The 14716-nt window shown below is 48.2% G+C and overlaps 1 protein-coding gene across 9 annotated transcripts in view; it reads right to left on the reverse strand.

Moving 5' to 3' along the window:
- Window positions 1-251: 251 nt before the first annotated feature.
- The window catches only part of Mgat3 (beta-1,4-mannosyl-glycoprotein 4-beta-N-acetylglucosaminyltransferase), a 47558-nt gene continuing 33093 nt past the window's right edge, over window positions 252-14716 (reverse strand). For 7 of the 9 annotated variants that reach the window (XM_085678411.2, XM_085678409.2, XM_085678410.2 and 4 more), the window contains exon 2: window positions 252-4863. In XM_085678411.2, the coding sequence (XP_085534537.1) occupies window positions 3249-4862 (1614 nt within the window). In that variant the 5' untranslated portion in view covers window position 4863 and the 3' untranslated portion in view covers window positions 252-3248. Of the gene's footprint in view, window positions 4864-7343; window positions 7419-8469; window positions 8570-14716 lie in introns of those variants that run through there. The other 2 variants (XM_048454744.3, XM_085678412.2) reach the window with 2 other exon arrangements.

Consider the following 14716-nt stretch of genomic DNA (forward strand, 5'->3'; position numbering starts at 1 on the left):
ACAGGCTTCCTTCTTCCTCCCACTGAACAGAGCTCTAATTCCACCCACAGGTAGGAAACACACGCCCAAGTTGGGGGTGACCACACCCCTAAGTGAAGGGACTGGATACATTTTCCTTCTCCCTACACATCCAGTCCTTGTGAGGGCCTCATGCCATGCAGGGTCCTGACTTGGCAGCAAGACCAGAGCTGTCTGCTCACACCCACCTCTGCCCAGGAGCACCCACAAACCGGCCACATACACACATAGCCTCCAGACTTCGCAGCTGTTTTTATTATTAATATTATCTTCTTCTTTGAGCATCCCTTTAAGGGTGAAATGAAATCCAACCATTTACAGAGAAAATGATTTCAGAATGTACATATTGATTTTCCTTTACAAAAAAAATAATGCTATTATTATTATTATTGGTGTCCTTAAATTACACATTTCCCAGGGCCCTACCTTCTGCTCGGATGAGTCCTGTCTTTCCACCCTGAATCTCACCTTTGCCCCCAAAGCATCATCATGCCTGCCCCCTATAACCGCTGAGACTCTTGGGTGAACAAGGTCAGCTGGATGCCTGTAATGAACAGGCCTCCTTGGGTCTGGAGGTCACAGGCCAGGGGTTCCTGGAGAATGCACCCACATTCACATTCAATTCAGTTTCCCTCCATATTGAGGGTATGGTCCTGGGTCCCCTGGCCCTCAAATTCCCAGTGTATGCTGTGGTTAGATGTGAAACTTTTTGGCCCTCATCTCTCACAGGTGGTCTCTCAGCTCATGACGAGACCTCTTCCTGCCTGGCTGAAACCGCTACATTATTTTCCCCTACTGGTCTGAGAGACACGGCCAGCCCAGTAGGAACTGTGCTTTCCCAGTGCCTCTGCACTGGTCACCTGTGGGCAGGAACCCTGAAATGCCTGAAATGGGGTATCTATGAAGCAGCTAAGGTTACCAGGAGTATGGGATGAGGATTTCATTTGAGGGGGAGGCATCACACAGGAACACCCACAGGCATCTCAGAAGAGTGCCTTGGCACAGATGAACCCATAAGTCTCTGGGATGCCCTGACTTCTGGGACTACCTCTCAGTCCCAAGAGGAACCAGAGACGGAAGTTCTTTGAAGGGAAAGTTTCATGGAAGTATCCCTCAGGAGGAGGAGTGGGACCATAGAGCCCCTCGGCCTGCTTCGTGCCTGCTCACCAGAGCTCCCCACACCATGCCCACTGCCTAGTAGTAAACCTGCTCCAGACAGAGCTGCATCAAAGGAAACCTCAGGACGCCTCCAGTGAGATCATCTAGGAGGTTCTGGGGTATCAGTGGGAGGATGTGGTCGGCCAAGAGAGGCTGGGGGAGTGCTGGGTTCTCAGCTGCATAGCCCTCAGCTAGCAAGATTCCATTCCTCAGTCTGAAAATAAAAACAGACAGACAGACAGACAGACCCTGTACTCCCGTTATCCCGTTAGCCTTGCTTCCTGCCTCAGGCATCTTGAGGAGCCACAGGAGACAAAACTATGGGCTCCAGGTCCTAGGGAAGAGGACAGCCAAGCCTATGCTCCTACACCCACGTGTGAACATCATCTTAGTACAGGGGACACATGGATACAGACATGTACAATACACACAAGCATGCACCCATGCCCATAAATATACACACACGCACAAACACTGACCATTCCACAGACAGTCCTGCATACTGGCATCAAGGGGACTATTAGGAGCCTCAGGGAGAGGCACCCACTCTTCCCATACACTTGCAAGTCCCTACAGGACCTCAACTGTGGGGCAGGCAGGGAGAGAGCAGGGTCCCATGATGAGCAATCACTTGCACCCTTCCCACAAAGGTGCTGCTGGTAATACAGAACTCTCAAACAGAGGCAGGTACATAGCAGTCCCGCTCAAAACTGCATTTCCCAGTTTTCCTTGCAACTACCTGTAGCCATGCAGCTAAGTCCTGACCAGTAAGATGCTATCAGAAGCAACAGACATATTTGACTCCTGCCCTTCATAGGAAAAAGTTCACCCTTCCTTGCCTTATCATGTGAGTGGATGCAGCCACTCTATCCAGACCTGGAAGTTGTTTATGAAGCTAAGTTTGCTGTCTTACAGGCTCTGGATCATCTCCCCCTAGACTACTTCATTAGAAACAAGGTGGTCTTACTTGACTGCTGTTTGCCAAGGGGCTTCTACATCATTTTAGAATCTTCAACAAATATACCCTGTGCCCCCCCCCATAAGACAAATTAAGAGGAATAGGTTGACATACCACTGACCTTAAAGTCCTTTCTTGGGCCCCAGAAAACCTTGTGGCCCCTTCCTGACCCCTAACGAGCTCTTAGTGGGGCAGTGGAGGGGAGGGGGCACAGGAATAGCCTGGGATGGCAGTATAATGGGACTGGATGCCAGTAGGAAGTGATGGGGGAGGGGAGAGGGAGAGCCATAGAGGCCTTACGTCAGTCTCCTTTCCCTTCCCACCTCTATACTGGCTATCCATATGGTGGTCTCCAGCTCCGGTCCCACCCTGAGCACTGGACTCCTAAGGCCCTTTGCAAGCAGCTGAGCTGGCATCCCAGGAGACCGTAATAGGAAAAGTGAAAAGGCCATCAGAGCTAGATTTGGAACCAAAAGGAAGCTTCCTCAGGCCCCCAGTATGCCTGCTTACAGAGGGAGGGACACTGACAGCCATTGGCTCCACCCTCCCAGCCAGCAGGAGCCTCATTCCTTGGGTCCAGCACTTCTGAGCAAGATGCAAAGTGCTCTGTCTCGTGGGTGCCATTTTCCATTGCTTCCCTAGCTTCTTGGTCACGATCAAGAGCAGATATACTTTCTAGTGCCTCCCTACTAAGTATCTTTTCTTGTTCCTGGACCCAAATGCATTTATTTACAGTTTCCTGGGAACTCCTGACATCATATCTCCCACCCCCTTTTCCTCTGCAGGTCAATAATCCAGAATGTCAAAGGTGGAATTCTCTCAATTAGACTGAAATTCCACAGCCCTCCCAGCCCCAGAAAACCACCTTATGCTCTCCAGGGACACTTCTTGCCCACAGCACTCTTGGGGACAAAATGCTGCATAGATGTCTGGGCTTGCTCTTCTCTACTGGAAATGATTAATTTTTCTTTTCTGTTTTGGGCTAAAAGGCCTGACCCTTAATTCCAGAGGGCTTGAGCAGAGAGAACCACCTAGAAGGACTCCTAGCTCTCTCAAGAGCCCCCAAGAGGCCAGAGATAACACTGGGGTAGCTGTCACCCCAGCCTGCCTAGCCCTAACCCTCTACTGCATCTAACTTGCCCCTGGCAGCAGGTAACCTTCCCTCGGAGCCCAGGTTCCGGTGCCCATCCTCCACAGTGCTCTTTGGCTCCCGGTAGGGGTTGTCCAACAGGTAGCGGAATTGGTCATAGTTCTTGAGCAGGTATTTGGGAGCATACATGTGTTCACTGGGGTCCGCAGGAGGGTACTCCTGCTGCGTGCCGTCGAACCAGCCCCCAGTGCGAATCAAGCTGCGGATGTAGTTGAGGTCCCTCTTGTCCTCATAGTCACCCCAGCGTGGAAAGTCGCCATTCTGAGCAGACACAAGCTTGAAGTAGATGCCCTCGGGTGTGAAGCACCAGGAGCAATGCCAGCCCGCAAAGTGCAGGGGGCTGCCAAGAGACCACTGCACTAGGATGTGACCTGTGCGGTTCTCATACTGTCGGAAGTTGGGCATGGTGTAGTATTGGCGGCGGCGCAGACGGATGCCATCCAGTCCATACACGGCCTGCAACATGTCCACGGTGCAACCTGACACCACTTCCAGCGTGCCCGGTTGCTTCCAGAAGAAGCCGTACAGGGACTTACGCATGTGGAAGGCAAAGGGCTCGGTCCAGCCGTCATAGAGCTTGAGGAACAGCACACCATCACGTGCGGGAATCTCGTCTGCGTCATCGATAATGAAGACGTCATCAGGCCGTAAGTTGCGTAGGCGGGAGACGCCATCCTGGGTGAGGAAGGTGCGCAGGTAGTCATCTGCAATCCAGCCATCCTGCCGGCCACCAGGTGGGAAGTGGTCCAGGAAGACGTAGAGCACTTTGTGGCGGATGTACTCGAAGGTGCCATTGGTCAGCATCTCTCGGAACTTGAGCGGCCGCGGCTCCCCGTAGGCGGTGAAGTTGGATTCGCACACCACGAAGGCATCCACCACATCGCCCAACTCATGGAAACGCACGTCCAGCAGGTCAAACTCATGGTTGATGTTGATGGCGTTGATAACCCGCCTTGGCACCTCCCTGGGTACCAGGCGCTCCTTGGTGGGCAGGTTGGAATACTGCACCACGGTGGGCACCCCGCAGCTGGGTCCGTGCCAGCCTGGCAGGCACACACACTCAACCCACTTGCGCCTAGTGCCCCGGCTACCCAGGCGCTCTCGTGTACTCAACACGTGCCGCATGGGCCTCCGACCAGGGCCCCTAGCTGAGGAGCCCTCCGCCACCTCGGGCTTCTCCTCTGTGCGCCCTGAAGGTTTCTCCAGCATCTTGGTACCTGGTTTGAAGCACACACCACCGGCTTTGGTGCGCACAAAATACTCAGTGGTGTCCTCCGACAACACGAAGTCCATCCGGTGCAATTCCTCGGTGGCCTTGCTGGGGGACAGTGGCTGGAGCAATGGGGAGTGGGAGTAGAGAGGGGTTCGCAACAGGTCCGGGCCACCCGGCTCCGGACTGGCCTGGGGAGTGACAGGGGCATTGTTCCAGAAGAAGCTGGAAACCAGGTTAGGGCTGAGGGAGGCCAGTTCTCTGGGGAAGGTGACATAGGATAAGGTCTTAAAGAAGTGTAGGAAGGAGATGAGGCACAGGCCGGCCATACAGAACATGAGAAAGAGCTTGTAGCGTCTCATCTTCATCCTGCAGGAAAGAGAAAGAGGGAGATGTCAGTGCAGCTGTCCTGGGCTCCTGTCCTACGAAGGGGATGTGGGGGAGACCTAGCTGCAGCCACCTGTGAGACTCTCCTGGACTTGTACTGTCACCCCTCCATCTAGCCTCAAGTCCACTGCCCCGGGTGTGGTGACATGCCTTTAATCCCAACACTTGAGAGGTGGAGGTCAGCCTGGTCTACATATCTACATAGTGAGTTTCAGGACAGCCAGGGCTATGTAGAGAAACCCTATCTCTGTCATTTTCTCTCTCACACACACATACACACACACACACACATATGCACACAGGCACACACACCTGCCCCCTGCTTCCACACCCCTGAAACTCCTATCACATCTCTCTGTAGACTGCTCCTCCACCTGAAGCTACATGCTGCTCACCAGGGTTAGACTTTGCTCCTAGAGCAAAATGGAACCAGGGGAAAAGGCTGTCCTAGAGGGTGGCAGGCTCCAAGGGGTAGAGGGTCGGGTGTGTGTGTGTGTGTGTGTGTGTGTGTGTGTGTGTGTGTAAGAACCAACAAGACCCTGTCAGTACATTTTCACAGAAAAATGAGAGACTAGGAGTTCTTGGGACTTGTCTCGGGATTTGAGGACCACCTCATCAAGGTGAGAAATCAGGTCAAACCTTAAAAGGATACAAAGATGTGTCCGCTGAGCTGCTGGCACCTTTCCCCCATCCTAGGATGGGCTTGTGGTTTGATTTTCTTCTAACTAGGAAAGATTCCCCTCAGACCTTCTACCTCTAATATCTATGTATCCTAGGAAGTCAGTTAAACTGGTTACTGGAGACCATGTGAACATGAGCTGGAGAGATGGCTCAGTGGTTAAGAGTACTGGTTGCTTTTCCAGAGGACCCAAGTTCAATTCCCAGTACCCACTGGCAACTCAGGTGACTTCAGTCCCAGGGGGGATCTGGCACACTCATACAGACATACATGCAGGCATCAATGCATATAAAATTAAGGGGAAAAAGGTCAAAGCAATCATGGAACTGGCCACCACTTTGGTTAACGTAACCACATGGCAAACTGAGGGCACTAAGTCCTGCTATGGCTTCTGCTGACCACCCCTCTTTTTTTTTTCTTTTTTTTAAGACTAAGGAGGCAACCCCAGGCCTCTAAGATGGCTTGGTTTTTTTCCCTTAATGTTCACCTTTGTTTTAGTTTTGAGCATCTGAGTCATCGCAACAGAGGTTAACAAAAAGGACCCAACTTAATCACCTGCTGAGTTCTCATAAATGTTCTTCCTCTTGTTCTGTTTCGTTTTCTGTTTCCTACTCTAGATTTCAGGGACTTAACCCCAATTCACATATTATAAATTAAGAGAAGGTTCTCCTAATTTAGATAGTACTGTTTAAATAAGAGATTATCAACCTTTGGGTCACCTAAGACCATTGGAAAACACAGATTATTTACATTATAATTCATAACAGCATCAAGATTACAGCTATGAAGTAGAAGCAAAAATAATTTTAAGGTTGGGGTCACCTAATATGAAGAACTGTACTAAAAGGTCCCAGAATTATGAAGGCTGAGAGCCACCGGTTTAAGAAAATAGTAGATGCTTTTTAAACATAAAGCAAAGAAAACCAGCCTACAAACCATAATCCCAGAGAATTTAGACAACGATGAGGACACTAAGAGAGACTTACATAGATCTAATCTACATGGGAAGTAGAAAGTAGAAAAAGACAAGATTTCCTGAGTAAACTGGGAACATGGAGACACTGGGGGAAGGTTGAAGGGGGGAGGAGAGAGGCAGGGAGGGAAGCAGAGAAAAACGTAGAGCTCAATAAATATCAATTAAAAAGAAAGAAAGAGAAATCATGAGTGCTTACCACGTTTACTTCCCGTCTGGATTAAAAAAAATAAATACAGACCGGAGGTGGTGGTGCACGCATTTAACCCCAGCACTTGGGAGGCAGAGGCAGGGGATCTATGTGAATTCAAGGCCAGCCTGATCTACAAAGCTAGTCCCAGGACAGTCAGGACTGTTACACAGAGAAACCCTGCCTCAAAACAAACAAATAATAACAAAGATTATACAGATTTACAGCTTAAAAAAAAAGTCATGAAATCACAGAAACTGTGGCAAAGCAATTGATCCTTTGTTTAGGCTACTATTTGAGGTCTCCACTCTGCAGGAGTCGAGGTTACTTAAGTTTACATCACAAAAAAAAACAAAAAAACTGGGAGAATAGCCCCACCCCAACTCCCTCCTTCCCCTGCTAGCTAGCCTCTCAGAATGTCTGTCCTAACCTTGATCTGTTAGGACGTCAGGAGGTAACCAGAGTGCTTTCCACCTTAGCCGGTCCTGTGGAAAAGGCCATAGGGGGTAGGCCTTATGGAGGAGGTCTGTAGCATGACTAATAGAAACCCAGAGACAGATATTGTGGTTTTAGCTGAAGAGCGGAAAAGCAAAGTAACCAAGCCGCTAGAGAATTCTTACCTCTACCAAGGCTCAGACAAATAAAGGGGCAATCCTGTCCTCAATGTGACTGCAGACAGCAATGCTCCCCACCAAACCTCAGGCTGCAGACTGAGACTAAGCTTCTGCCTCTTCCCGTTTTATATTCTTCTCTAGTGCTGAGATTAAAGGTGTGCACCACCATCGCCTGGCCTCTATGGCTGACTAGTATGGTTAGCTTTGCACTCTGATTTTCAGTCAAGCTTTTATTTATTAAAATGTAAATAATATACCATTACAGAGGCCTTATAGAGGAGGTCTAATGGAGGGGGCCCTATGGAGGAGACCTATGAAGGGGACGCTATGGAGGCCCTATGGGGGAGGTCCTATAGAGGAGGTCCTATGGAGGAGGCCCTATGGAGGTAGTCCTATAGAGGTCCTATGGAGGAGACCTATGGAGGAGGCCCTAGGGAAGAGGCCCTATGGGGGAGGTCCTATGGAGGAGGCTTGGAGAGTTCTTTACTGCTATCTGTTGTACTTACTTTCCCTGCTTTTTAATTCTTTAACTGGCAGAGAAAACAAACACAAACAAAATTCCTAGACTACAATTGCCACAAATCTCCAAGGAACATATTTTATTTGGTTTTGAAATAGGGTCTCCCTCTGTAGCACAGTCTAGCCTTAAATTTGAGGCAATCCTCTTGCCTCAGCCTCCTCTAGTGCTGAAATTCTGTACAGAGGCTAGTCACCAGATCCCAGCAATCTGATCATGAAGTCATGCTGGGTGCGGCAGTGCATTCCTTTAAACCCAGGATAGAAAGCCAGGGCTGCTATGCCCTGACTCAAAAAAGAAAACCACAATAGCTAGGTATGGTTGCTCATACCTTTAATTCCAACATTCAGAAGGCAAAGGCAGGTAGATCTCTGTAAATCTGAGGCCAGTCTAGTCTACATTGTGAGTTTCAGGATAGACAGTGAGACCCTGTCTCAAACAAGCAAGCAAGCAAGCAGCCAAGGCCTGCACTCAGAAAACAGAAGTGGACAGAGGTCTTCGACTCCAAGGCTAGCCTGTTTTACATAGCAGTTCCAGGCCAGTCAGTTTAGAGACTGTCTCAAAATAAAACAAAACAAAGAACAAGACACACAACATCAGCGTGGTGGCACATACCTGTTATCCCAGCACTTGGGAGGGAGAGGCATTGGGATCTCAGTGAGTTCAAGGCCAGCCTGGACTACCGAGCAGGCTCCAAGACAGTCAGGACTATTATACAGAAAAGTCCTGTTTCGAAACCACCCCCCACCAAAAACAAAACAAAACAAAACAAAAAAAGAACCCAAAAACCACACAACAGCTTTCACAACAGCAAAACCAAAAATAAACAGACTGGTTTGTAGCATGAACAATTAGACAATTTCTTGGTTCCAGGTTTGTACTACTCACAAATCTTACCAATCTTACCATGGCACCCACCAAGCCCAAACCAGTTGTTCTCTTCTATCAGTCATAAATTTAAGAGCGTTTCGTGTTGATAGAAATAGGTCTCCCATTTCCTTTTAAATTCCATGAAACATGCCTAGCCTTTTCGTTTCCTTTGTTTTGCCAAATGAACCACTGTACTCACAAATGATATGGAACCTAACCACTAGCTATTCACTGGCACCATTTAATTTCTCAATTAGCTTCTGGCCGAGGCTAGAGATGTTTGTCTATCTCTCTTCCCCACAACATAAATGAACCTTCAACTTTGGAATATCGGTATTTGACCAGGTAAGTTTCAAAGACAGGACAGAGAGCCCCTTCCATGCCTCACTCAGTCGCTCTACTATTTGTTTTTTTGAGACAGGGTTTCTCTGTGTAACCACCCTGGCTGTCCTAGAACTAGCTCTTGTAGACCAGGCTGGCCTCGAACTCAGAGATCAGGCTGCCTCTGCCTCCTGAATGCTGAGATTAAAGGTGTGCACCACCACCACCCAGCCACCCTCTCTGCTATTACCCTACAGTTTGTGATGACAGATTTGACGCAAAGAGGAAACAAGACACCAGCATGCCACTATTAACTGAACTCCACATTTTATTTGGATTTTATGTTGTTATTCTGCTGTTTTTGGTGTAACCGGGGCCTCTAGCATGTTAAGCATGCGTGCTTTCCACAGCCTTAGCAGAGAATATATTTCTTCCAGAGCGTCAGACTGTGGACAAGCTTGTGTAGGGAGGGGCTGGGACAAAAAAACTGGCCTTTGGGCCTTTTTTTAAAAATGTTCCTGTCCGGGCAGAGGACTTGAGCATCAAAGGCCTGTGATCAAATTCCAGTAACTCAGGAAAAGCAAAACATTCCTTTCTGCAGCTCATTCTCATGGCTTGGGTGCTTCCCCCAGGTCACCTGCCCCCACTCTACCGTCCTCACACTGCCTGGAGGCAGCAGGGTGGAAGAGAAAGACACTCTTGGTCTTTAGCAAGCTTCCTCGCCATTCTCAACCTGTCTTCATACCTGGGAGCTACACATGGAGTTGCTGGTGCACAGTGGGTGTGCAGTGAGCTTTCAGATGTTCTATGTTCCAGGTTGGAAACCTCCAGCAGGATCTTCTCTTAGCTCTGTGGTCAGACGGCACATAGCATGCTCAATCTGGAGTCCAAGAGCCATCTCTTCCAACCAGGGACCTACCTGTTCAGGGCTCCCTGGCTGGAGAGAGTGTGGGAACTGGCCTCAGAGGCATCTCTCTAGGAGGGTCCCTGAGCAGGCAAGCAAAGAATAGTCTGGTTGCTAGTCCTTAGAGGCAGGGCAAGGTCTGAACTAGAGACACAAGGTATGCTTCTGTCTCCAGTTCAAATGCCTACACCCTCAGGTGTCTAAGTGGGGCCTGCACAGCCGACTGTAGGCAGGAAAGACAGTCAGGTGGGGGGCCTGACCTCAGCTAAATACCAGCTATGCCTGAGCAGAGATGGGGTCAAACCCACTGGTTTGAGGGAAAGGGTTGACATCCCAAAGTGGAGGAAGCCCATTTCTACATAGTGCATTCCAGCCCCAGTCTGGAGAAATAAGACCGGAAGCCACACAAGGCTAGCAGGTCGAGCAGAAGGAAGCAAGCCAAATGAACACAGGAGGACAAGAATGCCTCTGTGGCACACTGCCCTGATCCCTCCAGAAGACAGTTCTTCTCTAATGGGCTCCAACCTGGGGTGGGCTGAGCGTAAGTGTTATTGCTCTGAGGGAAGAGGTACCCCGGCAGTCCGGAGCCTGGGAATACCACAAAGTCACACCACACAACAAACCTCACCGAAGAGATTTCTTGGCAGAGACAAAAGAGGGTGGCTGCCTCCGCTTGGTGAAGAAGCAGCAAAGAACTGAACAGGAGAGAGATTTTATGTAGGGTTTCTTGGTGTGTGTGGAGGCTTTCAAGGGTAGCCTGGGATTGAAGAGAATTAGTGGCCTGATCATGGGGATTGGTAGGATTTTGTAGCCTAATCTTGAGCTCTTTTTCCTGTAGTGAAGGGGCCTGGCCACACTCCTGCCTCGAGGGGCTGGAAATGGCTGTTACAGCTATTATAGAAGCCTGGGAGGTGGGGCCTCTTTACTCACATCTCGAGCTCCCTGTCAGAGAGGGCAGTGGTCAGACCAAGGGAGCCTGGGCCCCCTCAGTTGTCCATGACCAGACCTCCATGACCAGGAGGTCAGATGGAGGGCAATCTGGGCCTGCCGTCCCCATGCTGTGAGGGACATGAGGACAGTCGGTGGCCCAATAATCCCACTGATGGCTCTGGTGGGTGTGGCCGGAATGGCTGGCAAGGGTTCAGACAGACCCAGGCTCAATGACTCTACTGACTGCATTTGAAGCAGAGATGCGGAGGTTCTCGGGCTTTGGTAGGCCAAGGAGCCTGGGCAGCTGCTATGACCAGTCAAAGGCCTTCTTCAGCATCAGGGATTTTTGTTTGGGGGATTTTTCATCTCTCCCAAGTTACAGCTTAAAGGCCACGATGAAGACTTCTGCCTGTCAAGTCAGGGCAGGTCTGTAATAATTCAGGCATCTGTACCGGCCTACCCTTGGGGTCCTGACAGGAAACATCCTCAGCGCAGCCACTACTGCATAAATGTGCACATTTGCTACGTCCCCTTTTAAAACGTGGGCCTTGCCCACCTCCCATCTCCCGCCCTTTCTGTCTCCCACCACTCTTGTCCCCAGGAACTGGTCTCTGCCCCTCTCTCTGCCCCCCTCTCTGTCCCCTTTTCTCTTCTCACCCAATAAACCTCCCATGTGAACCTTACTACATGGTGTGACTTCTCTTCGCAGCATTTTTTAAATTACAACAGGGTCTCTTTTCTTTCTTTTTTTTTTTCTTTCTTTTTTTAAAGACATGTTTTTATTGATTTTTATTGAGCAAACCAACAGCCAACATCAAACTAAATGGAAACTCCCAGCGATTCCACTGAAATCAGGAATAAGACAAGGTTGTCCACTCTCTCCATATCTATTCAATATAGTTCTTGAGGTCCTAGCTAGAGCAATAAGACACCAAAAGGAGATCAAGGGGATACAAATCGGAAAAGAAGTCAAACTCTCACTGTTTACTGATGACGTGATCATTTACATAAGTGATCCAAAAAAATTCTACTAAGAAACTTCTACAACTCATAAACACTTTCAGTAATGTAGCAGGATACAAGATTAACTAAAAAAAAATCTGTAGCCCTCCTGTACACAGATGATAAAAGGACTGGGGAAGAAATCAGAGAATCAACACCCTTCACAATAGCCACAAATAGCACAAAATATCTTGGAGTAACTCTCACCAAACAAGTGGAAGACTTGTATGACAATAACTTTAAATCTTTGAAGAAAGAAATTGAAGAAAACACCAGAAAGTGGAAAGACCTCCCATGCAGAATTAACATAGTAAAATTGGCAATCTTACCGAAAGCAATCTACAGATTCAACGCAATGCCCATCAAAATCCCAGCAAAATTCTTCAGACCTCGAAAGAACAGTACTCAGCTTTATATGGAAAAACAAAAAACCCAAGATAGCCAAAACAATTCTTTTTTTTCACTTCTTTTTTTTTTCTTTTTTAAAAAAAATTTATGTACTAGTGCACTGCACATACACCTGCAGGCCAGAAGAGGGCACCAGATCTCATTACAGATGGTTGTGAGCCACCATGTGGGTGCTGGGAATCAAATTCAGATCCTCTGGAAGAGCAGCCAGTGCTCTTAACCGGTAAGCCATCTCTCCAGCCTCCCCCCTTTCTTTGCTTTTTTAAGAAAGGGTTTTTCTGTGTAGCCCTGGCTGTCCTAGAGCTCACTCTGTAGACCAGGCTGGCCTTGAACTCAGCGATCCACCTCCTGCCTCTGCCTTCTGGGTGCTGGGATTAAAGGTGTGCACCACCATCTCCCAGCTCCAATCTCTTTTCTATTTAAGAGTTCACTTGAGTAGGGGATATATACCCTGACCACACCATCCACCCTGGCAACCTCCCACAAAGGGAGAACTGTGGCCAGTTTAGGTTGGTAGTGGTGGATAAAGGGAGTCCCATAGTGGAACAGGAGTAACTAGCAGGGAGACTAGGGACAGCACCAAGGAGAGTTGATTTGGGTGGCCTGTCACTGGGGAGGGAGAAAGGGAGACCAAAGAGGCTGGAGGAGGAGAAAAGGGACTATGAGTTGAGGCCAATAAGGGGAAGGCTTGCTAGTGTAAAAAAAAAAAAATCCTGGTTTGGGCTGCATAGCTTTCTATGTTCTTTTCCTTGGTTGGCTTATGCCGTGTGGTCACTTGTGATCAAGAAGGGAGTGAAATAACATGGCAAAATCTATCTTCTCCAACCCTAGAAAAGATGGCTGTCAGCCCCATGGCTGCTTCCACTGTGATGAGGGGACAGACAGCAGCTAAGATGGCAGTAAGTCACATTTCCTTTAAAATTACCTGTGTAACTGGGTGGTGGTGGCACATGCCTTTAATCCCAGAACTTGGGAGGCAGAGACAGGCGGATCTCTATGAGTTCCAGGCCAGCCTGGCCTACAGAGTGAGTTCCAGCAGAGCTAGAACTGTGTAGAGAGACCCTATCTTGAAAAACAAAACAAAAAAGATTTTTAATATTAACCCAGATGTTATAACTCTTAAGTTAACTCTTTTGATACCAATTTTACAGATTTTTAAAAATTATATTCAATATGCCTACAAATCTTGAGGTATAGAAAGTTACACAATAATCTTACAAATCTTTTTTTTTAAATATTTATTTATTTATTATGTATACAATATTCTGTCTGTGTGTATGTCTGCACGCCAGAAGAGGGCACCAGACCTCATTACAGATGGTTGTGAGCCACCATGTGGTTGCCGGGAATTGAACTCAGGACCTTTGGAAGAGCAGGCAATGCTCTTAACCACTGAGCCATCTCTCCAGCCCTAATCTTACAAATCTTGAAATAAGATATACCTTAGCAAAAGTTTTAGAGCGTTAAACCAAAACCATAAGAGTATGAGATGAGCAGCAATGGTCCCCACTGGGAACACTCGGTCCCTTTATTTTGTTTTGCTCTCCTTTCTCTGTCACATAGTGAGGTGTCTCGTCTGAGATGGGATAAATGTTTTCAAGGAAACCTTTAAACAAGCATGCTTCAGTACAGAGGAGGGGGGGCCACACCCCCAACTCCAAAGACAACTTTTAATGAAGTGGGACAACATAAAACAGTCCAATGTCACTCATACCTAAAGACACCTGAATCCCTGTAAAACTGAGTCCAGTAAGCTGAGAACAAAGAAGGCTTAGAGACAGGAAATTTCTGAGCCCTTGCTATAGACAGAGGATGCTGCAGGAGGGGAGCTGGGAGATGCACCAGCCATTAGGAAGTGTGTGCTGGGTGTGCGTGCTTCACAGCTGGTCTCAATTTTTCCCCCTCCTACTAGGACTGACTTCCAGCTCCCACTTTGCAAAAAAACTTACAGATCCATCAACAGTAACTTAAAAGACCAGAACTTTACACTTTACACAGTGTGTGTGTGTGTGTGTGTGTGTGTGTGAATGAGTGTTGGGGTGGGGGTAGAAACCAGACAAAAATAAAAAAGAGAAAAGAGCTTGTAGGGTAGAAAAGGGAAAGTTTGAACATAGGGAATGGGGTATCTTACAATTTCCCCGATCGCTTGCAGTATTTGTAAAGGTCCTAGATAATACTGAGATCTAGGGTGCTGTTAGGCAACCATTTGGACTGGTTATCTAAAGGATATTGAAGCCAAATTTTATTGCAAAAGTTAATAAATTTGAGGTCCTTCGGTTTAGGTGCCAGGTGGAGAGGCTGGAGGTTTTCTAAAGGGCATCCCAAGGAGGAGGAATGAGAGGACATGGAAGACATCATTCCCCTGGATGAGAAGGGGAAGGAAAAGTGTCACTACAGCCTGTAGCCACGGGTGTCCCCAGGACTAAG

This window comes from Myodes glareolus, chromosome 19 (assembly GCF_982192425.1).
Source record: "Myodes glareolus chromosome 19, mMyoGla1.1, whole genome shotgun sequence".
Classification (NCBI taxonomy): domain Eukaryota; kingdom Metazoa; phylum Chordata; class Mammalia; order Rodentia; family Cricetidae; genus Myodes; species Myodes glareolus.